The sequence below is a fragment of the Phyllobates terribilis genome, unplaced genomic scaffold (assembly GCF_046119375.1).
Source record: "Phyllobates terribilis strain yellow unplaced genomic scaffold, ASM4611937v1 Scaffold_1__5_contigs__length_1240528914, whole genome shotgun sequence".
Classification (NCBI taxonomy): Eukaryota; Metazoa; Chordata; class Amphibia; order Anura; family Dendrobatidae; genus Phyllobates; species Phyllobates terribilis.
Window position 1 is genome coordinate 276,025,821 of NW_027362761.1, and position 24,308 is coordinate 276,050,128.

Genomic DNA, 24,308 nt, shown 5'->3' on the forward strand with positions numbered 1-24,308 from the left:
GTGGGATCCGTTGAAGCGCTCCAGAGTTGCACCTATCTGTTTGACTGGCGTCCTATACAAGCTGCAGTTGTGTGCATTTCTAATACTACACAGCCACTCACATATCTGCCAATTCATGGACGGGGTGGCTGTCGCTTCAGTATTTTGCACCTGTGCTGCCCCCCCCCCTTTATCATAGGGGTCTGCCGCGTCCTGCTTGTGCTTTGGTAATCTGACCTGGTGTTGGTAAGGGTGTTTTTTCTGTGATGATTTTTTGAATTCTTGTCCTTTTCTGTGAGCTGAGAACATACAAACTCTTTGCAGATGTTGTACTTAGTGAGATTTGAACCCAGGACCTCAGCACTGAAAAGCATCACTGCTAACCACTGAGAACCTGTGCTACTCATGATCTGAACTGCTAAAATAACATTTTCCAGTAGTGCCCTGCTTCTTCTCAGTGCTGCGGATATCAACATGGGCAATTTTTATTTATATGGATGACGTGACCATTCATAGTTTTAAATGAGTTTGAATTATCATGTGACCAATATTTTTACTATTTACACACTCCACAATTCATTGGTGGTTCATGGGGATCTTCAGAGCAGGATCACGCTCTGCCCTTTATGCATAGAGGAGCTGAGTATAGTATAGCGGAGCGATTTTCTGAAAACTGCATCAAACACAAATCATGTGAACATAACCTAAGAGGGTCCATCTGTTTTTCATGAATTGGACAGGGTCATTAAGTGCAAATGCAGCTGGTATCAGTGGAATCTTTATATTAGCATATCTGAGCTGTGCCACAACTAGCTGACAGAGGCTTTATTAGACAGGGTCCATTGGTACATCTGAGCATGCTCGACCGACAGAATTAGCACTACTGGAGTACAGGTCTAGAGGCAATGGAAGTTAAAAAGATCCTGGTGGGGAGTCATCATTAGGGGGGGTTTATAGCTGCAAATCAGTGCAGATTTAAAAATAGCTTGTATTGGCACACGATTAATTCTGCTTGCACAGAAAACTGAGACCACATTATGATTGTAGCTATTATACACATGGATGGAAGTCTGCAATGTACATTATACTACTTTATAGGTCTACAGTGGCAAACATCACACTTTCATTCCTATTGTTAAAAAACCCAACATATAAAGTGTGCTAAAGTTTTTTTTTTACTGTATCACAGTATACTATGATTTCCTTTACCGTAAAAAAAAAGGAATTCTGATGCATACTGTCCCCAAATGCTGATGTTTTTGTATATGAGAGATGTATGGAGCCCTGTGGATATGTAAGGATATGGACAGGCTCACCGCATTCCCCTCTTGAAGAAACAAGTTCCTTGTAGAAATACAATATGTTCCTGTGTAACGTATAGAGTGTGATAAGTATTGTAAGTACAATATGCATAGTGTGTTGCAGTGTCATAGGTAATGTTAGTAATGTATAATGTAGGATGTAATAATGTAAGGTATTATAATGTATAGTATGTAACCCATGGTAGAGATAGGTGTCATAATGTTTGCATAGAAAGGTTAAGTCTGCCCAGCAACAGACTGCAGGGTGAGAGACAGTTAATGTTTGGGACTAGCTCATAGTGGGGGGGGGGGTGGGCTTACTGTTAGGGCAAGTGACTGCTTCCTGTATATAGCTAGGTAGGGTTTAGTTCAAGTGTAAGTAGCAAGTGTTATGTGAGCAGTGCTGCTTTTCGGGTGACCTACAAGTAAAGGAGACTAAAGGACAGGGGAATAGCGAGATCCTGAAGTGACCGATGAGACAGAGTGGCCTTCTAGAAAAGGGTCATTGGATAGGATGACGAGTGAGGAAAAACCCTGAGCTTGTTAAACGACGAAGGTAACGGACCTAAACAGGACTGAGTTCATGAGACTAGTGGGGGTCCCGTGTGGTAGATCCAGGGCGCCAGTAGTGGAAGAAATAGGACGTAGAACTGCTGAGCGAGTAGAGAGACTTGCTGATCAGAACCGTGGTGACAAGCTAGGCTGTGACAAAGTAGGACAAAACAGTGTACTTCACCGGCTCTGGAGTAGACTACAGAGGAAGAATACTGTGTGTATGAAAGTGCTTTATACTGCAAGGGGAACATCCATAAGACTTTGTACCCACTATCCCTTGTACATAACCCTTACTAAGTTACCGTTCAATAAAGACTATGTTTTAGAACTTGAGTCTACTTTATTGAACTGTGGAACCTATGGTCCTGGCCTGCCAACACCACCAGCTACAGGCGGCCTGCACGGGCGCAAGGCCCTCACAGCATCAACTCACACACCCAGCCAGGACCCACACTTTCATGTAGCGTGCCGGGACATAAAAGGAGAAGATGGGTGCCTCGCCTGCGGTTACCACCACGCAACAGATATATTAGGGGTATGTGGTAGGAGATTTCCTGACACATACAGTACAGACCAAAAGTTTGGACACACCTTCTCATTTAAAGATTTTTCTGTATTTTCATGACTATGAAAATTGTACATTTCACACTGAAGGCATCAAAACTATGAATTAACACATGTGGAATTATATACTTAACAAAAAAGTGTGAAACAACTGAAAATATGTCTTATATTCTAGGTTCTTCAAAGTAGCCACCTTTTGCTTTGATGACTGCTTTGCACACTCTTGGCATTCTCTTGATGAGCTTCAAGAGGTAGTCACCAGAAATGGTCTTCCAACAATCTTGAAGGAGTTCCCAGAGATGCTTAGCACTTGTTGGCCCTTTTGCCTTCACTCTGCGGTCCAGCTCACCCCAAACCATCTGGATTGGGTTCAGGTCTGGTGACTGTGGAGGCCAGGTCATCTGGCGTAGCACCCCATCACTCTCCCTCTTGGTCAAATAGCCCTTACACAGCCTGGAGGTGTGTTTGGGGTCATTGTCCTGTTGAAAAATAAATGATGGTCCAACTAAACGCAAACCGGGTGGAATAGCATGCCGCTGCAAGATGCTGTGGTAGCCATGCTGGTTCAGTATGCCTTCAATTTTGAATAAATCCCCAACAGTGTCACCAGCAAAGCACCCCCACACCATCACACCTCCTCCATGCTTCACGGTGGGAACCAGGCATGTAGAGTCCATCCGTTCACCTTTTCTGCATCACACAAAGACACTGTGGTTGGAACGAAAGATCTCAAATTTGGACTCATCAGACCAAAGCACAGATTTCCACTGGTCAAATGTCCATTCCTTGTGTTCTTTAGCCCAAACAAGTCTCTTCTGCTTGTTTCCTGTCCTTAGCAGTGGTTTCCTAGCAGCTATTTTACCATGAAGGCCTGCTGCACAAAGTCTCCTCTTAACAGTTGTTGTAGAGATGTGTCTGCTGCTAGAACTCTGTGTGGCATTGACCTGGTCTCTAATCTGAGCTGCTGTTAACCTGCGATTTCTGAGGCTGGTTACTCGGATAAACTTATCCTCAGAAGCAGAGGTGACTCTTGGTCTTCCTTTCCTGGGGCGGTCCTCATGTGAGCCAGTTTCTTTGTAGCGCTTGATGGTTTTTGCAACTGCACTTGGGGACACTTTCAAAGTTTTCCTTATTTTTCAGACTGACTGACCTTCATTTCTTAAAGTAATGATGGCCACTCGTTTTTCTTAACTTAGCTGCTTTTTTATTGCCATAATACAAATTCTAACAGTCTATTCAGTAGGACTATCAGCTGTGTTTCCACCAGACTTCTGCACAACACAACTGATGGTCCCAACCCCATTCATAAGGCAAGAAATCCCACTTATTAAACCTGACAGGGCACACCTGTGAAGTGAAAACCATTTCCGGTGACTACCTCTTGAAGCTCATCAAGAGAATGCCAAGAGTGTGCAAAGCCATCATCAAAGCAAAAGGTGACTACTTTGAAGAACCTAGAATATAACACATATTTTTAGTTGTTTCACACTTTTTTGTTAAGTATATAATTCCACATGTATTAATTCATAGTTTTGATGCCTTCAGTGTGAATGTATAATTTTCATAGTCATGAAAATACAGAAAAATCTTTAAATGAGAAGGTGTGTCCAAACTTTTGGTCTGTACTGTATGTCAAACTTGTATAATTCACAAGGTGGGTACAATGCCTAACCATGATAATACAATAAGACTTCAAACAGCAGAGCTTCAAACAGGATAAAGACTACTATTTTATCATTTTATCATTTTTATCTTAATTCTCAGATCACGCTCTATGAATTCGAGAATTTTCAGGGGAAGAAGTGTGAGCTCACTGGAGAATGCCAGAACTTGGGAGAGAAAGGACTTGAGAAAGTTGGATCCATCCAAGTGGAATCTGGACCGTGAGTGGCGAATGCAAACTACTTTCATTAAGACAAATGTTAACTTGGACACATTGCCAGCAGATAAATTACAAATATGCCATTAACTTCCCTCCATATTGTTGGATATAGACAAGTGGTTGTAGAAGACTATGACCAGGCCATGACCTCAATTACCTAATATACACTGACAATGAAAAGGGTAACAATGTTTTGAACTTTTGACTTTCAGGTTCCATATCTCACCATCCACTACTGCTTCGAACGTGAAACTACCATAATTTTATAGACAATCATCTTGGTTATATCATACATAAATTTGACTTGCAACTATTTAGCATATGATTAGCTATGCATATTCCCTAATAGCTCAGTGTGTTATTAGGTTGATTCACAAGCGAAAGGTCACTGGTTCAAATCGAGGAGCAGCCATGAAGGTTTATTAGTTCTGGAGCAACAAACACGGCAGTGGAGATGGCTCGTATGCTTCATAATAGTGAGATCACAGACGTCCATGCAATCACTGTGCGACACCTGTTACACAAGTCTAGAATGATGGCTCGAAAAAAGGTGAAGAATCCTCGACTTTAATACTGTCATAAGAAGCGTCAGCTCGTGTTTGCAAAAAAGTACAAAAAGTGGACAGTAGAACATTGGAAACGGGTCATTTGGAGCGATGAGATGAAAGTCAATAGACTAGGCTCTGATGGGTGCAAATGGGTCTGGAAGAAACAAGGGAAAAAGGGGATACGGATCGAGAAATTGAAGGAACTGTCAAGTTTGGTAGAGGAAGCCTTATGATATGGGGTTGTTTCACAGCCAAAGGCATTGGATCCTTGACCAAGATCGATAGTGGTCTCAATGCTGCACTATATGTGAGTTTCCTACAAGGCAAGTTACTTAGTACACTTGAGTACTATGGGTATGAAAAGGATAACATATTGTTCCAGCAGGACAATGATCCGAAGCATACGTTGATATTTGCGAAGAAATGGTTCAATGACAATGAAGTAGAGGTGCTGGATTGGCCCCCACAGTCCCCAGACCTCAACCCAATCGAACACTTGTGGGTAGAGTTGAAGAAAAAATTGTATACATACCCAAGTGAGTTGACCAGTATGCACCAACTTTAGAAACATGTAGAAGAGACCTGGGATCAGAACTCAGTCGAGACATATTTGAATCTGATTGCGAGCATGCCCAGAAGGATTCAGGCAGTGTTGAAAGCCAAAGGTGGATTTACAAAATACTGACAAAATAATAAAACTTAAAATTAATTTTTTTGGAGCAAAACAGTAACAATGCAGTGACATGACAAGAATCTACATAACTAATCATATGCTAAATAGTTGCAAGTCAAACTGATTGTCTATAAAATTATGGTAGGCTCATGTTCGAATCAGTACTGGATGGTCATATATGGAGCCTGAAAGTCAAAAGTTCAAAATATTGTTACCCTTTTACTCGTCAGTGTACTTGTAGTACTGTAATTTGGGTAGGCAGTATGTTATAGAACCTATATAGTTTTGCTGTAGTTTTTGCAAAATACCTCTCTAGTCTATGATCATGAATTCATATTGCATAGATTGTCAGCTTCTCTGTATGAGTGTGTGTAAGGTGCCCCAGCGAAGTAGTCGTGGGCGAGTTGTAGTCCCTGCTCGCTTTGACACCCTACAGACAATTTGTGTTCTCCCTCTGATGTGTGGCTGGGTATGTGACATTCTTCACTTACTTCAAACCACCTGATCGCGGCTGTCTCCAGGCATTTCTCTTCTGGGACCAGGGCAGCAATAAATTCAGAGGACACAAAGTTCTTAACCATAACTGGGATTTTACTTGGGGGAGAGTAGTATATACAGTATTTACAGTCGGGTACATTGGATAAGGCCCAACAGGTTTTCATCTCCCATACAGGTGCTAGAAACATCTTCAGCCCTGGTGCCCTCTTTAGGTGAAGCATCTCTCTAACTCTATTCTCTAGCTGAAGAGAAGTTTCCTCACCAGCGACACTGTATCCGGATCCTATATCTCCCTCATGGCTTAGCCTGGAGTCCTATCTTCCTTTGCTACCTTCAGACTAGACGTGCCCTGGGTCCTCAATACCTCCATTGAGTTTCTCCGGCCGGCTATTGGGACTACTGCGTGAGGAGATATTTACACTGTTGATTCATTGTCTGAGAGTAGGGAGCTCCCGTTTACCCTAGCAGCCAATATCTCTGACTGTCCGTAAGGCTTCCTGTCACAACTCTGACAGGACTGCAACTGACACTTTCTGGAAAATTCTCCAGACGTTACCTAGGATGCGCCGCCCCCTGCGGCAGTTAATTCCTCACTGTCATTCTGGTAGCAGGCTCTCACTAACAGCTGCGCCCGACAGTGGCATCTTGTGGCCGATTAAAAGTACTACAGCCCCACAAGGAAATATGCCAAACTAAACCCCAGATATACTCCACGCCTGACCGAGACACTGCGTTCTCCCCTCTACTCTACTGACTGTACCACTGAAGCTAACCCCTTAACTTGACCTAACAGCAGTTCAGAGAGACATAACTATGGGAACATGTTATTTTAACTACTTTAGTACCAAAGGAAGGTTACACCCTTCTTCACTATTACATGTGCAATAGGGGTGGATCCAGTATTGCAATCTAGGCAAGGTAGTATAAAACTGGTGTGTAATGTGCGTCATTGCAATATTTACTTCATTTGGTTATGCATCTCGCCAATCCTTTAAATATATTAATTTCATCAGCAACATAAGACATGAAATAAAAGTGAAGAATAGAAAGACCTAATCTAGTAATTGCTTCCCTGCTGACGGCATGTTGATTAACAGTCGGCTCAGCCTAACACAATGGGGAGCCGTCTGTCAATCAACATGAAATCGGTAGTGACGCCCCATCATCAAAGCAGTACAGAAGAGAAGGAACTACTTTGTCGATGTGACATCACAGGAAGCAGGAGAATCATTGGCAGGAGCGGTCTGTGACACACCATTTTCCCTTTCAAATTCCTTCCCCACTGCATGTAATATTCTCCCCTCTTCAACACCTCAACCCACTAGAAGCAGCACTCTCTCTCATTTCCCACATCTTTCCATTCTCCGCCTAAGCACCTTTTCCCTGCTGGACACACCATTTTTCCTCTTTTTACCCCTTCCTCAATAGAAGTAGCATGTATCCCCTTTCCAACCCCATCCCCTGGACACAGCAGTTCCCCCCTTCTCACATCTCCTCCAATAGATCCATCATTCTATTTTTTTTCTCTTCCCACTCCTAATCAATTGAATGCAGTATGGTCCAGCAGGCGCTAAAACTGCAGACTTGGCAGCATCTTTGTTGAGGTGCCTCCCCCTGCAGTCATGGAAGGCCACCGCATGAGTATGCCCCCTCATCGTCCAGGTGTACTTGGTGGAGAGTGTGCAGTGTAGGTATCCTTGGTAGGTCAGGATCTCTGACTGTCTTCTGGGTGCCTGCTGCACTGTGCTCCCATGGACCTACACTATATGATCTTCAAGTCTGAGAAACAATCTGTTAATAGAGTAGAAAAGCATTAGTGGAGTCAAGTATTCAAATCAAACTTCTTGGGCTATTCTTTTTTTCTGGCACATGTGTGAAATGGCACAGAAGAATACAGGATACTATAAACGTTGACCTGTATTCTGACATTCTCACATGACAATGAAGAAGAGACAGCAACGCCTTGTCGTCTTGTCACTCATGGTTATACAGAGAGTAATTAACAATTTATATGGTGCACGCATGAGATCCATGATGATTTATTAACTCTTTAAGGACTGGGTGATTTTTAGTTTTTGCTCTTTCATTTTTTCCTCTCTCTTTTTTTCCCCAAGAGTCATAACTTTTTTATATTTCCCTTGACATAGACGTATGAGGGTCTATTTTTTGTGAGAACAGCTGTACTTTTGAATGACGCAATCCATTTTAACATGCAATGCACTATGAAAAGGGAAAAATAAATCTGAATGCGGTGAAAGTGCAAAAAACGCAATTCTGCAATTGCTTTTTGGTTTTGATTTTATGGCATCCATTGTTCGGTAAAATTGACCCAGTAATATGATTCTCCAGGTCAGTATGATTACATCGATTACAAACATACATATTTTTTATTATTATTTATTTAACTAGTAAAAATAAACAGAAAAAAAAATAGCTTATATTGTCATTTTCCAAGATCTTTAGCAATTTCATTTTTTTGTCGACGGAGCTGTGATTGGCTTGTTTTTGTACCCTGAGCTGATGGTTTTTATTGATACCATTTTAGAATATACACAACGTTTTAATCTCTTTTAATCTTTTTGCCTTTTTTTTGCGGCCTTGCAAAGACCGAAAGACCATAATTCTCCCGCTAAGATTTTTTTCTCTTTTTTACCGATTGCATTAATTTTATATTTTGATACATTGAACTTTTATGGACACACTGATATCAAATATGTTTATTTATTTTTAATCAGGAAAAATGGGGGGTATTCAATTTTTTTATGTTTTTCTTAAATATTTTTTAAAATTTTTTTTCCTTTTACTATATTTTTTAGTCCTCCGAATCTGCAATCGTCTGATCGGCAATACTATGTATTGAAATACAAGTATATTGCCGGTTATACTACAAATCTTGGTCTCCTATGAGTGTTAGCCACATGCTGTTATAGCTGCCTATGGGCGCATCTGCAATTGCATCGCAGTGAGGGACTTTCAACAGACCACCCAGAACAGTGGGACAGAGAGCCAAATCCGGGAGTGTCCCACTGTATCCAGGATGCTTAGGACCTATGGATTTATTTTTTGCTCATTTATTCATATTTGTATCAGCCATAGCTTTTACATTTTTTTCTGAAAGTTTCACCACATGAGGTTTTGCTAGATGAGCTGTAGTTGTTTTTAAGTTCAATTCAACACGTATTTAAAGGGAACCTGTCACGTCATTTCAAGCATCTAAACTGTCCCCAGTGCGTTGTTAGCGATGCAATGTGCATCACTAACATGTTATTTTCATTACAATAGGCGGTCTAATCATGTCCCAAAAGCACTTCATATACTTATATTGTACCTGCTCGTTTAGCAATAGGAGTGTGGAGTGTGTGGAGTTTGGAGTGTGAAGCTGCGCTTGTGCAGTGTTGAGATTGGGTAGCTGCGCTTGCGCAGTGTGTAGCTTAGAGCCGCGCTTGCGCCCTGTGTAGCACCAGTGTCGTTGGGGAGCCGCGCATGCGCAGTGACAAGCGGCTCCCCGTGCTTGCGCCGTGACCAGCAGCTACCAGCTTGACACTGCGCAAATGCTGCTCCAAGCTAGACATTGTGTGGGCGATGACGCCCATGACTGAACACGGGGACCCGCTCCACTCTGCACAAGCATGGGATTTTACAATGGTTTCGAGTGACGTCGGCGCTTCCAGGACAGTCAGTTAAATTGAGTAGGCGGTGACGCCAATGACTGAATAAAAATTAAACACTCCTCTATAACTAAACAAGCAGGTACAATATAAGTATATAAAGTGCTTTTGGGACATGATTAGATTGCCGATTTTAATGAAAATAATGTGTTAGTGATGCACATTGCATCACTAACAACACACTGGGGACAGTTTAGATCAGACCTGGGCAAAGTGCAGCCCGCGGGCCACATCCGGCCCTCTGGCTGTTCCCGTCCGGCCCGCGGAACGATATAGCCGTTGGCTGAAAACAGTGGCCTATGAGCCACACTGCGCCCTCCCCCGTCTGTCCGTCACCGCCCACTGTCACATTTATGTGCATCCCCAGAATGCAGACAGCGGTGACTGCATTGGCGGAAGATGGCGACGCCGGCCCCTTCTTCCACCAAGTTGACACAATGACGCTTAAGCTGTGCACTGAGCACCGGAGACAGGAGCAGAGGCACAGCGTAGGAACGGGAACCAGGTGAGTATGTGTTTGTTTTTTTTCATGTGTATGGGATGTTTGGTTGGACATGGGGAGGCTATGGGGGCCTCATGTTGGACATGGGGAGGCTATGTGGGCCTCATGTTGGACATGGGGAGGCTATGTGGGTCTCATGCTGGACATGGGGAGGCTATGTGCGTCTCATGCTGGACATGGGAAGGCTATGTGGGTCTCATGCTGGACATGGGGAAGCTATGTGGGTCTCATGCTAGACATGGGGAGGCTATGTGGGTCTCCTGCTAGACATGGGGAGGCTTTGTGGGTCTCATGCTAGACATGGGGAGGCTTTGTGGGTCTCATGCTAGACATGGGGAGGCTATGTGGGTCTCATGCTGGACATGGGGAAGCTATGTGGGACTCATGCTGGACACGGGGAGGCTATTTGGGTCTCATGCTAGAATGCTAGACATGGGAAGGCTATGTGGGTCTCATTCTGGACATGGGGAGACTATGGGGGCCTCATGCTACACATGGGGAGGCTATGTGGGTCTCATGCTAGACATGGGGAGGCTATGTTGGTCTCATGCTGGACATGGGGAGGCTATGAGGGACTCATGCTGGATATGGGGAGGCTATGTGGGTCTCATGTTAGACATGGGGAGGCTATGGGGGTCTCAAGCTAGACATGAGGAGGCTATGGGGGCCTCGTGCTGGACATGGGGAGGCTATGGGGGTCTCGTGCTAGACATGGGGAGGCTATGTGGGTCTCATGCTAGACATGGGGAGGCTATGGGGGTCTCATGCTAGACATGAGGAGGCTATAGGGGCCTCATGCTAGACATGGGGAGGTTATGGGGTTTCATGCTAGACATGTGGAGGCTATGAGGGCCTCATGCTGGACATGGGGAGACCATATGGGTCTCATGCTAGACATGGGGAGGCTATGGGGGTCTCATACTAGACATGAGGAGGCTATGGGGTCTTGTGCTCGACATGGGGATGCTACGGGGGTCTTGTGCTAGACATGTAGAGGCTATGTGGGTCTCATGCTGATCACAGGGAAGCTATATGGTCTCATGCTGATCACGGGGAGGCTATGTGGGTCTCATGATGATCACGGGGAGACTATGTGGGGGCTCAAACAGTATATAGGGGGACGTCAGCATACTTAATTCTGCTCAATATTAAGTGATACAATTAATATTAATATAAAGTAATCATAAATAATATTAATATGTTAATATTAATGTTGAGCAGAGTTAATTTCAGCCTATTGGTTCGGCCCTCCACAACAGTCATGGTCTGTCATGTGGCCCCTCTAGAAAATTAATTGCCCACCCCTGGTGTAGATGCTTGAAATGACGTGACAGGTTCCCTTTAAATGTTACATTTTTGTCAAATTTTGTATGGGTTTATTGGAGTAAAAAAACAATCAGGCAATTGTTTTAATGGGATTTACTGATCAACATAAATAATTCATTGACTGTGTTGTATGAGTTGTTATGAATAGAGATATCCAAATATGTACTTATAATTTACTGATTTGTGTTTTTATCTTTTTCTAAAAAGTGCATTAAATGTCATTATTATAATTGTTTTTTTTATATATTATTTAGTAATGTTATAAAAAAAAGATATTTGACTTTTATTTTACCCCTAATATACAGGTATTATATATACTGATAAACTGATGATATAGATATGTATCTGTATATACCACTACAATGTGCCTGTAAAGAAGAAGAATACAATTTACATATTCAAGTTGAGAAAATTCTCTGATACATGACAGTGCAGCCTGTTGCTCACAGCTAGAACTGCTGCCTGCCATGCTAGAGGTTGTGAGATTGAATCCTGGGACAGTCCACATCTTTAAAATGGAAAAATTAATTCATTAAATAAATGTCTGTACAAAGCACAGACAGATGACAGCCCCTCTCCCACAGTTGGCAGAGGAACTGCACAATTACAGCAGCATCCTCTTCTCAGTAACACATGTACTTAGTCTGCACTTCTAGCAGATATTGCAGATACAGAATGGAAGTCAGGACACAACCCTGACCTCCCAGGATCCCAGGACATCTCCCCCAATTCAGGACGGTCCTGCTGGATCCAGAATGATTAGGAGCTATGTAAAGAGACCTTGTCATTGTCTAGTTTTCAAAGCCTGTGTGTGCTTCTGGTGCTGCTAAACTGGGATGATCACACCTACACCACTGTAAAACATTACCTTTACAGATATAAATAGTCATATGTGTTATCCACATTCCGCTGCTTACATTGGAAATTTTAGACTTTATTCACACCTCATATTTCAGCTACTTCGGAGATATTAACAAGCTGCACACAGTTGCCTATAATAATAATCTTTATTTTTATATAGTGCCAACATATTTCACAGCGCTTTAACATACAGTTAGGTCCATATATATTTGGACAGAGACAACATTTTTCTAATTTTGGTTCTAGACATTACCACAATGAATTTTAAACAAAACAATTCAGATGCAGTTGAAGTTCAGACTTTCAGCTTTCATTTGAGGGTATCCACATTAAAATTGGATGAAGGGTTTAGGAGTTTCAGCTCCTTAACATGTGCCACTCTGTTTTTAAAGGGAACAAAAGTAATTGGACAATTGACTCCAAGGCTATTTCATGGACAGGTGTGGGCAATCCCTTCGTTATGTTATTCTCAATTAAGCAGATAAAAGGCCTGGAGTTGATTTGAGGTGTGGTGCTTGCATTTGGAAGGTTTTGCTGTGAAGTAAACATGCGGTCAAAGGAGCTCTCCATGCAGGTGAAACAAGCCATCCTTAAGCTGCAAAAACAGAAAAAACCCATCCGAGAAATTGCTACAATATTAGGAGTGGCAAAATCTACAGTTTGGTACATCCTGAGAAGGAAAGAAAGCACTGGTGAACTCATCAATGCAAAAAGACCTGGGCGCCCACGGAAGACAACAGTGGTGGATGATCGCAGAATAATCTCCATGGTGAAGAGAAACCCCTTCACAACAGCCAACCAAGTGAACAACACTCTCCAGGAGGTAGGCGTATCAATATCCAAATCTACCATAAAGAGAATACTGCATGAAAGTAAATACAGAGGGTTCACTGCACGGTGCAAGCCACTCATAAGCATCAAGAATAAAAAGGCTAGACTGGACTTTGCTAAAAAACATCTAAAAAAGCCAGCACAGTTCTGGAAGAACATTCTTTTTACAGATGAAACCAAGATCAACCTCTACCAGAATTATGGAAAGAGAAAAGTATGGTGAAGGCGTGGTACAGCTCATGATCCAAAGCATAGTACATCATCTGTAAAACACGGCGGAGGCAGTGTGATGGCATGGGCATGCATGGCTGCCAGTGGCACTGGATCACTAGTGTTTTATTGATGATGTGACACAGGACAGAAGCAGCCGAATGAATTCTGATGTATCCAGAGCCATACTGTGTGCTCAGATCCAGCCAAATGCAGCCAAACTGATTGGTCGTGGTTTCATACTACAGATGGACAATGACCCAAAACCTAAAGCCAAAGCAACCCAGGAATTTATTAAAGCAAAGAAGTGGAATATTCTTGAATGGCCAAGTCATTCACCTGATCTCAACCCAATTGAGCATACATTTCACTTGTTAAAGACTAAACTTCAGACAGAAAGGCCCACAAACAAACAGCAACTGAAAACCACCGCAGTGAAGGCCTGGCAGAGCATCAAAAAGGAGGAAACACAGCGTCTGGTGATGTCCCTGAGTTCAAGACTTCAGGCAGTCATTGCAAACAAAGGGTTTTCAACCAAGTACTAGAAATGAACATTTTATTTACAATTATTTAATCTGTCCAATTACTTTTGGTCCCTTTAAAAACAGGGTGGCACATGTTAAGGAGCTGAAACTCCTAAACCCTTCATCCAATTTTAATCTGGATACCCTCAAATGAAAGCTGAAAATCTGAACTTCAACTGCATCTGAATTGTTTTGTTTAAAATTCATTGTGTTAATGTCTAGAACCAAAATTAGAAAAATGTTGTCTCTGTCCAAATATATATGGACCTAACTGTACATTATAATTTCTGTCCCCACTGGGGCTCAGAATCTAAATTCCCTATCAGTATGTCTTTGGAGTGTGGGAGGAAACCAGAGAACCCGGAGGAAACCCACGCAAACTCCTTGGTGGGATTTGAACCCAGGACCCCAGCGATGCAAGGCTGCAGTACTAACATCTGAGCCACCGTGCTGCCCATAACCATTGTCAGGAGCCAACACACTCCATACATCCAAATATTGTTTTAACAGGAAGTCAATAGCTGCCCATTCTTGTAACTTGTTTTCAGTGCTATTTTGCAGTATATTTATTTTGTAAGAAAAATCTACAGCCCAAACAGAATGCAAAAACACGGTGTGAACTTACCATGGTGTGAATCTTAGTGGCATGTCAGAAATAGCCAATGTAGAATGCGTAAATGTATATACTTTATCTGCATAGTCATTCTTGTTTTACATTGATGTGCCGAAAAACAGCATTTTTCATGGACAACCTGTTTTACACAATGTGATTATTTTACCTGTCAGTGGTATTAAGTAACACATAAGTATTGGCTTTTTTTTTCACCCACAAAGCTCTCCACAGTGTGGCACCCCCCTACATCTCCTCCCTCATTTCTGTTTATCGGCCTACCCGCTCTCTACGCTCCACAAGCGACTTTCGACTAACATCCGCACTAATCCGTACCTCCCACTCCCGGCTTCAAGACTTCTCCCGAGCTGCACCTTTTCTTTGGAATGCTCTACCCCAAGAAATTAGGACGAACCACAACTTACACAGTTTTAGGCGCTCCCTAAAAACACACCTGTTTAGGTCGGCCTATCACATTCCCTAATCAAAGTCATTTTATATTCTTATAGCCCATACCTTTATTCTCCAAACATAAGTCTCCACCGAACCCAAAAGCACTACAGATATTGGCTGGTGATGAGCTCATGCAGCCTTTATCTATCCCTCATCCCCTCAAGAAGGCTGGACCATCCTTGTAAATAAGCCCCTGTACTTTGTGTCACCCCCACCTCATTGTAGATTGTAAGCTCTTACTAGCAGGGTCATCATTATTTTTGCTTTAATTATTGTACTATCTTTAGCTATGTTACTTATGACTGTTGTATATGAACCTCTGAATTGTAAAGCGCTGCGGAATATGTTGGCGCTATATAAATAAAGATTATTATTATTATAAGTAAAAATTTGCCCTAAGGAAGGGCGATTTAGAAAGATCTAGCAAAATTGATTTTGCTTTTCACTTATAGGGGTTGTCCACCTTTGGGGTCATTTATTTTATGTTGCATGGCTTGGCTTTTATAGGCTCTTTGTTTCTCTGCATATTCAACACATTCAACTTTGATGTGGTTTGTGGTAATAAATTAGCTAAAAGGAGCTTAGAAAAATAATGTCAGAACAAGCCTCCTGATGGCTTTTCATTTAACTCATCCTGCAGCCAGCAATAGACAATGTAACATAGAGGTTATAGACGGCAAATGTTGCAAAACTTGTAATGAAACCCAATGGCAAAAAGTATATTTAGCTCTAAATACACGCATTTAATCAGGGACTTGCATAGGGTTGAGCGAGCATGTTCTGTCCGAGTATGTTCTATTAACCCTTTCGCCGAGTATGCTCGGGCTGAGCTCCGAGTATTTACAGCTGCTCGGTGATATGGTTGAATCGCTCCCATGTGCATGATTTGTGACTGTTTGACAGTTTTATTACATGTGAGGAATGTCTATTTCTTACACATTCCTCACATGTAATAAAGCTGTCAAACAGTTGCAAATCATGCACACGGGAGCGATTCAACCATATCACTGAGCAGCTGTAAATACTCGGAGCTCAGCCCGAGCATACTCGGCGAAAGGGTTAATAGAACATACTCGGACAGAACATGCTCGCTCAACCCTATGCAAGTCCCTGATTCATCAAGATTTATGTTGTTCATGCTGGTGTTGTTGCACCACATGTTTCTTAATGAATTAGGCATGTCTCAATTGTGTGTCTCAGTGTGTCTCGCCACAAATCTTACTCCAGTCTTTGGGGTCCTAGAGTAAGATTTGTAGTGTAAGGTACGCCACAAATCGCCATGAATTAAGCAAGAGGGCATCGTCTTGCCCTTGTTCCACAAATTTTGGCAGAGCTGCGCAAAACTGGCTTGAAAACTTGAAAAGTTGCAAAAATGTAGCAATTTTTCAAATTGTTTTTCAACAAATTTCTGGTATAAACACTTTGATGTATCAGAGCCATCATGCTTACTTCCCTTCAAATTCGGAAGATATCCAGCAATGACATCAGCTCAGAACTGGCAGCAACCAGTGGGACCCAGCTACATCCATCTACTGTTTGGAGAAGTTTGGCCAGAAGTGTTCTTCAGTCAAAACACCATACCTTCTACATGGATGTGAGGTCAGACAAAACTGGCAGACGGTGCTCTGGACTCATGAGTTAAAATTTTGGTATATTTGGCTGTAACAGAAAAGCAGTTTGTTCACTGAAGGGCTGGAGAGCGGTACAATAATGAGAGTCTGAAGGAAACAGTGAAGTATGGTGGATGTCCTGTGCAAATGTGGGGCTGCAATTTTGCAAATGGGCTTTAGTCAGGACTAATGGTGCTCTCAATGCTGAAAAATATAGGCAGATACGTATCCATCATGCAATACCATCAGTGAGGCATCTAATTGTCCACAAATTTATTTTGCAGCTGGACAACCTCCCCAAACATACAGCCAATGCCATTAAGTAGTACCTTCTGTGTAAGGAAAAAAAAGAATCCTGAAAGTGATTATATAGCCCCCATAGAGCCCTGATCACATCATCAAGTTTGTCTGGGATTACATGAAAAGACAAGGATTTACACAAGCCTACATCCACAGAAGATCTGTGGTTAGTTCTCCAAGATGTTTGGAACAACCTCCCTGCCAAGTTCCTTCAAAATCTATGTGAAAGTGTACCTAGAAGAAATGATGCTCTTTTGTAGGCAAAGGTTACACTAAATATTGATTTAATTTAGATTTTTCTTTTGTTCATTCCCTTTGAATTTTTTAATTAATATAAACATTTCTATTTTTGAATGCATTCTTATTTTTCAGCATTTTTTTCACACCTATCTAAAACTTTTACACAGTACTGTATGTCAGGAGCATTTCTCTGACATACCTACAGGCTTTCGCTCCTACGTCTGTAGTCCTACGCTCTCCTAAGCAGAATCCAAGATACGTATAAAGAAAAGTATTTTATGGATTTTAGTAGTTGAAGAAAATCCCAAAACTTATAACATATATTCATGTGACATAGGATTATGTTGTAACATATGTTGCAGGTTATATATATACACATTTATAGTAAAGTTTTTACGGTCTCTTCATTCATTCTTCACATATAGATGGCTCAGTTTTGAACGACAAACGTTTGGTGGGGAACAGTTTGTCCTAGAAAAGGGCGACTATCCAAGATGGGACACCTGGTCTAACAGCCACAAGAGCGACTATTTGATGTCCATCCGTCCCTTGAACATTGTGAGTTACATTACATTGTGTGTTAAGAATTGTGGCCATGTTTTATGACATTTAACTATAAACGCGTCCTACAGTTGTACTGATCATATGCAAATAGTTAATATGCCTACGAATAAACAGCATTTGTAAGACCAATGTAATTTAAATCCATACAAACATAGAAAAAAATGTTAGATAATGCAGATTAAAATATTTGGAAAAAGTTTAAAAAATATGAAATGTTTTTATTAAGTTTTTCCTAATTCTTTTTATCTGTATCATCTGTTATATTTTTCTGTTTTCATATGGATTTCACCCCTTAAAGACCTATGATGTATATTTTCATCACATATCATGAGCAAAGTGTGTGGAGCAGGCAAGGGTAGTACTGGCTGTTAAGGGCGTTCTTCTTGTCGTGTTACCCACTGCCCCTCCTTCTAGTTTTTTTTTGCACTCCTTTTTAGGCGCCCATTACCCCAGTTATCAATGCACCAGAGCAATCAGAAAGAGCAGGGCAATGTGCCATAATTAGAGCATCTAATGTGATGCTCCACTTCTGAAACAACTGCGGGCTGCTATTTTTAGCCTGGGAAGGGTCCAATAGCCATGGACCTTCCCAGCCTGATAATATGAGCACACAGTTGTCTGCTTTACCTTTGCTGGTTATTTATTTATTACGTTAATCCATGTACAGTAAGCTACACATGGAAGGCACTAATTATATACAGTATCTCACAGATATCTATCTATATATCAATCATTATTTATTTCTTTGCAAATCTTTCACACCTAAAAATCTGTAATTTCTATTCTGCATTCTATTTCGATACATGGCACACGGACGGCACATGGATGGTACACACATACACAAAGACAGCCAACAGAAAACCACACGGATAGTAAAAAGGGACAGTCTCACGTGTGCATTTTTTTAAGTGGACATGTGAAGGGGACCTTAGTTTGTACTGCGCATGTCAACCTGTGCACACAGTGTGCACAGCACAATCTGAGAAATGATTTCTACAAGACAGGAAATGTTAGAATATTATAGGGCCAATTCATCAAGACTGACATTTTGTACGTTAGTCTTGATGAGGGGTCCATTTGGATAAGATGCTCTAAATTCATGAAAATGCATTCACCTCTTAATGAATTTGGGCAACTTTAAGGCTATGTTCACACATCATGGTTTTTTTGTGTCACAAATCTTCAGCAAAACCTGATCTTTGATATGAAAGAAGCTGCGTCAAAAACACAGGTTTTGATGCGTTTTTGGTGCATTTTTTAGGCTTTTTTTTTGCAGAATTGTGTCTCTTGTTCATGCTTTGTCTCTTTTATGAATGTACATAAAATTCAGTGAAAAAAAAATCTCATTCTGATTTTGGCATAACAGTGGGGGAGATGAATTGTTCAGTAATAGTTTAACTAGCAAACTCAATGCACTGCCAGTGTGCATGACACTATTTACTTTCACACTATGGGGTCTGCCATTCAGTTACACAGGCATTGTTAAATTTCACACCTCCCTGGGCCACAGGTATTGTTTAAGCTCACACCTAGCTCAGCCAATGTTTACACTCTACACATCACTAATTTAATTAAACACTCCTTACAAACTACCATCTCAGTGACAAAGACAAGATGGTAAAATCACAAAAATAAATGTGTTTCACATACTGTTGTGCTTGCTTATTTTCACTAAAAACACAACAAAACCTGATAGCTATGTTCACACATCATGTTTTTTTCATCGTTTTTCAATACCCATTACTTCCTATGGATGAAAAAACGCTGAAAAAATACTGAAAGAAGTGACATGCTCTATTTTCCAAAAAAGGATGCAAGGCACAAAATAGGCAACAAAAAAAAAATCATGATGTGTGAACAGAAAATTCTGGTTTCTCATAGACTTTATTGGTACTGCAAAAGGCAGCTGAAAATTTGCATAAAAATCTGCAGCAAAAAGCGCTGAAAAAACCATGATGTGTGAACATAGCCAAAGCGTTGACCAAATACATTTCAGTCTTAATTTACACCACTTTTGTGGTGTAAATTAGGAGGACTTTGTCTGCTGTGTATAGTATAGCACCTCGGAAAATTGTCGGTGTTTAGTGCAATATATTTTATTATTATGATTATATAATTTGGACAATATAGCATTTATTACAATTCCCAGAAGTATGGGATAGTTAAAGGGGCTGTCCGGGCATAGGTATTTTGATGACCTATCTACAGGATCAATAGCAAAGGTCATCAGTAGCAGATCATTGGGAGTCTGACATCTGATGCCACCAATCAGCTGTTTTTTGCTCTGGCAATGGTCAGATGTGCCTTTTAAAGTATAATGGCCACTTCTGGCCATTTATGGTTATTTCACTACAGTTTCTATTCAAAAGAACACCAGTAATAGCAGGCAATGGTGGGCAATGGCTGCTATACTTTGAATGGAGCTGTGCTTAGCACCTCTGTTCAAAGTGTTTACAACTAGCCACCGCCAGAGCAAAAAACAGCTGATCGGTGGGGTCACCTGGTGTTGGACCCATGGAAATCTACTATACTGTAGATAGTTCACCAAATACCTATGCCTGGACAACCCTTTTAACAGATAAAGGCCCTGATTTATTAAAGCAATTTTGCCAACTTTAAAAAGTTGCAAAAATTGGGGACTTTTGGAGTTGGCCTTCGGACCAGAGTGAGATTTCTGGAGGCGCATGTCACTCGTCAGTGGAGTACGTCTCTTAGTAAATCAGGAGCATCTGATCCAACACACCATCAAGACCAGTACGAAAATCACCAGACTCGATGAATCAGGGCCAAAATCTTTTAGTTTTATTTGTTATTTTGTAGTAACCATCTTTTATGAAATCATACATGTCAATGTTGATGTACCTTGTTTTAAAGGGGTATTCCAGCATAAATCATACCATATATCACCTACCCACTGGATAGGATATAGATGTTAGCAGAGTTTCAAACACTGCTCTACACTTAACAAGGCTGTCTCAAGGAGAGATTGTAATGGAGCAGCGGCAGAGCATATGTACTGCAATCTATGGCACTTATGGAAGCTCTTAGTGACCAGTAGGAGTACTAGTTGTCGGACCCCTACCAATATAACATTTATCACCAATTCAATAGCCAAAACTGGTATAGTTACACCCCTTAATATCATTTAGTGTAGTACTTGCTCCAACTTCTTAAATAGAGTGTATAGTTTCTCAGCTAATATAATAATTCTGTACATACTGCTTGTTTTGCTTTCCTTAGTTTCCTTGCTCTTTTCTTTTGCTACATGGCTTAAAATGATATGCTAGAAAGGCTTTCCGTGTAACCACTTTCATCTACCTTGTTAATGTTCTAATATAGGACAGCGCAGAGCACAAGATTCACCTATTTGAAAATGCTGGTTATAATGGAAGGAAGATGGAGATTGTGGATGATGATGTACCCAGTCTGTGGGCCCATGGCTTCCAGGACCGGGTGGCCAGTATAAAGGTCCTCAATGGAACGTAAGAGCCCGTTTTTCACATATGGTATTATGTTTTTTCTATTATTATAATGTGTGCTTAAACTAATTTTACATCTTGGTAACCATATAATGTGTCTCCAAAATGTCCTCACTTACCATCAGGTGTTCATAATTTCTGCTAAAACATCTTCTTCAAAGAGGAAAATTAAGGTGCATTTAAACTGGCCAATTATTGTGAATGAGCGTTCCCAGGATGATTATTTTTCGATAATCAGCCAGTGTAAATAGGCTTCCAATCATATAACAAATAAGGAAAATGCTTGTTTGCTGAGTGAAATGATTTTTAAGCTTGCTTTAAAATCATTGTTCTCGGCAGCACATCATCCTGTGTAAACAGGACATGTGCACCGAGAAAAATGATCGTTTATGCACACAGAAGGATCTATGACTTATCATTTTGTGTGCATTAGAGTGCGGTCACCCTGTTTAAAAACTCTATTAAATGACAGCTGATTGGCAAATATGTAGATGAATGGTGGTTATTTAAAGCACCACTCCAGCTGTTTTTTTTTTTTTACCACTAGAGTGGTATCACTAATACAAGTTCCCTGCTCCTAATAATATACCTACCAGCCATTGTCTTCTGCTCTTTTAGGCGCTGCGCCATCCTGTGACCGCAACTTCTGACTGACCAAAAGTCAGAGGTAACGGTCGCAGGCTCTCAATGTAAGTCTGAGAGCCTCGTTCTGGCCTCGTTCTGGCTCTCTGGCGAGTGAGAAGTGACCTCCGGCTCGCCCAGCAAACACTGGAATGGTCCAGCAGGTCACAAACAGCAGATCACTGGAGCGGTGCCAACAACAAAAGAAGACGGTGGCTGGTAAGTATATTACTAGAGGTAGGGAATAGTGATGAGCGATCATGCTCGTTACTTGAGATTTATGAGCATGCTCAGGTGTTTTACGAGTATCTTCAGGGTGCTCGAATGTTATGTTTGAGTCACTCCGTGTGCATGATTTGCGACTGTTTAACAGCTTTAATACATGTGAGGAATGCCTGTTTCTTAGGCATTCCTCACATGTATTAAAGCTGTCAAACAGTCGCAAATCATGCACACGGAGTGACTCAAACATAACACCCGAGCATGCCACAAATACTCGGCGAGCACCCGAGCATGCTTGCCGAAAGGGTTAACAGAATACGCTCGCTCATCACTAGTAGGAACTAACAGTAGTGATACCATGCCGGTGGTGAAATAAAAAAATATTGTCAGAGTGGTGCTTTAATGGCCACCTTCGGCTAGTGGAAACACACCCTTTAGGTTTGCTTTAGACAATGATCTAATGGTTTTTGTTTCGCTTCATTCTATCCTTATAAACCTTCACTGGCACACAGTTGAATCTTGTCTGTAAATTTGTTATTGACTGCACTATCCAAGGGGTTAAAATGCTACAATTGGGACTAGCGTCTCCATCTCCTTTCCTGATGCAGCTTTTCTAATGGTGAGATGACTGTGGTATCTAGGAACACAAAGCTTCATCAGTTCCTATCACCTGGAGAATTGTCGGCACATCTATACTTCCCATGCAGCCAAATCTTTTCATTGCAGGGTGCCTAGTGAAGTTTTTGGGCACCCATGTAATACATTAGTGTATGAAGCCCTCAAGAGTGGGAGATGACCTCTATTACCCAGCAGGTGCAAGTTCTTGGTAATAGAAACTTTGGACACCCTAACAATGAAGTCCACTTATAGGATACATAGACTGGGGTTATACTGAGTGGACCAACCCTTTAATTAAAGAAAAACAAGCAGTCCAGGTATGTTCATGATAAGGAGAATAACCAAAAACATTTGCCATATCTTTTATTTTTGTCATACACAAACAGAACTATAATTGATGTCTAGGCGCAATAAGACTTACTTGTGTTTCTTCTTTGTTACAGTTGGGTAGGGTATGAATACCCTGGCTACAGAGGTCGTCAGTATGTACTTGAGAAGAATGAATACAGACACTGGAACGACTGGGAGGCCAACCAACCTCAGATACAGTCCGTACGCCGGATCCGTGACATGCAGTGGCACAAGCGTGGTTGCTTTGCTCCAGCCCCAGCAGCGGCAGCATCTGCTGCACCTGCCCCCGCGCCAGCCAGCAGCTGAAGGAGAGCAAAGCCCCCTCACCAGCTGTCACCCTCTTCTGCTGACAAGCACGGCAAGAAGAGACGAGTAAAATGATTTTAAAACCCGATGACGTCTCTTTATTTTGTCATTCTGTAATCTTCAATAAAGATTACTGCATCACAGTTGTCCTGTTGGTGATGTTTGAATTTATTTATTTTATTAACATTTAGGTTTTATGTGGAATACACCTTTTTACAAAATGACAATTTTGGTTTAAAACCCCCCCAAAAAAGCCATACGCACCTACCTGATCCCTCACAGCCCCTGTTCCCACACACAGTCTTCTGCCCCCCTCTACTTCCAGTTGCAGCGATGGCATCCCATAACAAGTCCATGTAACTGTCCCATAGCTGGCTACAGCAGATCACTATATCCTTTATTTTATCACCTAAAATAATGCAAAAGTAAATTACACTCTAAAGCAGGAGAGGTAACCAGATTTCAGAAACCAAACTACAAAATGTAGAACTCTTAGACCTGATGTGAATCCTCTGAAAATCCATGTCAGATATCATGACGTGCATTTTGGGCCCAAAAATGCTAACTTTAATATTAGTCTGGAAAATCCTCAAAAACAACTATATGGTAACTCTGGTATGGATTTTCAAAATAAGTACGCCAGCCCCATTAGGTCTAAATGATCTATTCAATAATGTATGCAGTTTGCATTGTGCAGTCTTGTGACAGGTTTTCTGAGGGGCCAACCATATTCATTCAAACCTAACACAATTGAGAGCACTTTCTTAACGAGTTGTATTCAGTTTCAGAAACTCATACAGTAATAAGGCATGTCACAATCACAAGTCAATAATGTTACTTTTTTCACTATGCTCCATTTTCCAGTTGCTATATGTAGCATACATTAGATCTGATGATATTTATAGAGAAAGGCCAGATGCAATCATGATGATTGATGTTATTCCTATATGTTGTAGGTTTCTCCATAATAAAATATTGGCTAGAATGTTTGGGCTAGTGCAAGAATCAAGAG

General features: G+C 41.4%; 1 protein-coding gene across 1 annotated transcript in view; it reads left to right on the forward strand.

The window, feature by feature from the left end:
• The window catches only part of CRYBB3 (crystallin beta B3), a 62,270-nt gene extending 38,896 nt beyond the window's left edge, over nt 1-23,374 (forward strand). The window contains exons 3-6 of the mRNA XM_073653977.1: nt 4,164-4,282; nt 17,561-17,693; nt 21,039-21,181; nt 23,083-23,374. Of these exons, the coding sequence (XP_073510078.1) occupies nt 4,164-4,282; nt 17,561-17,693; nt 21,039-21,181; nt 23,083-23,296 (609 nt within the window). The 3' untranslated portion in view covers nt 23,297-23,374. The remainder of the gene's footprint in view (nt 1-4,163; nt 4,283-17,560; nt 17,694-21,038; nt 21,182-23,082) is intronic.
• The last annotated feature ends 934 nt before the right edge of the window (nt 23,375-24,308 follow it).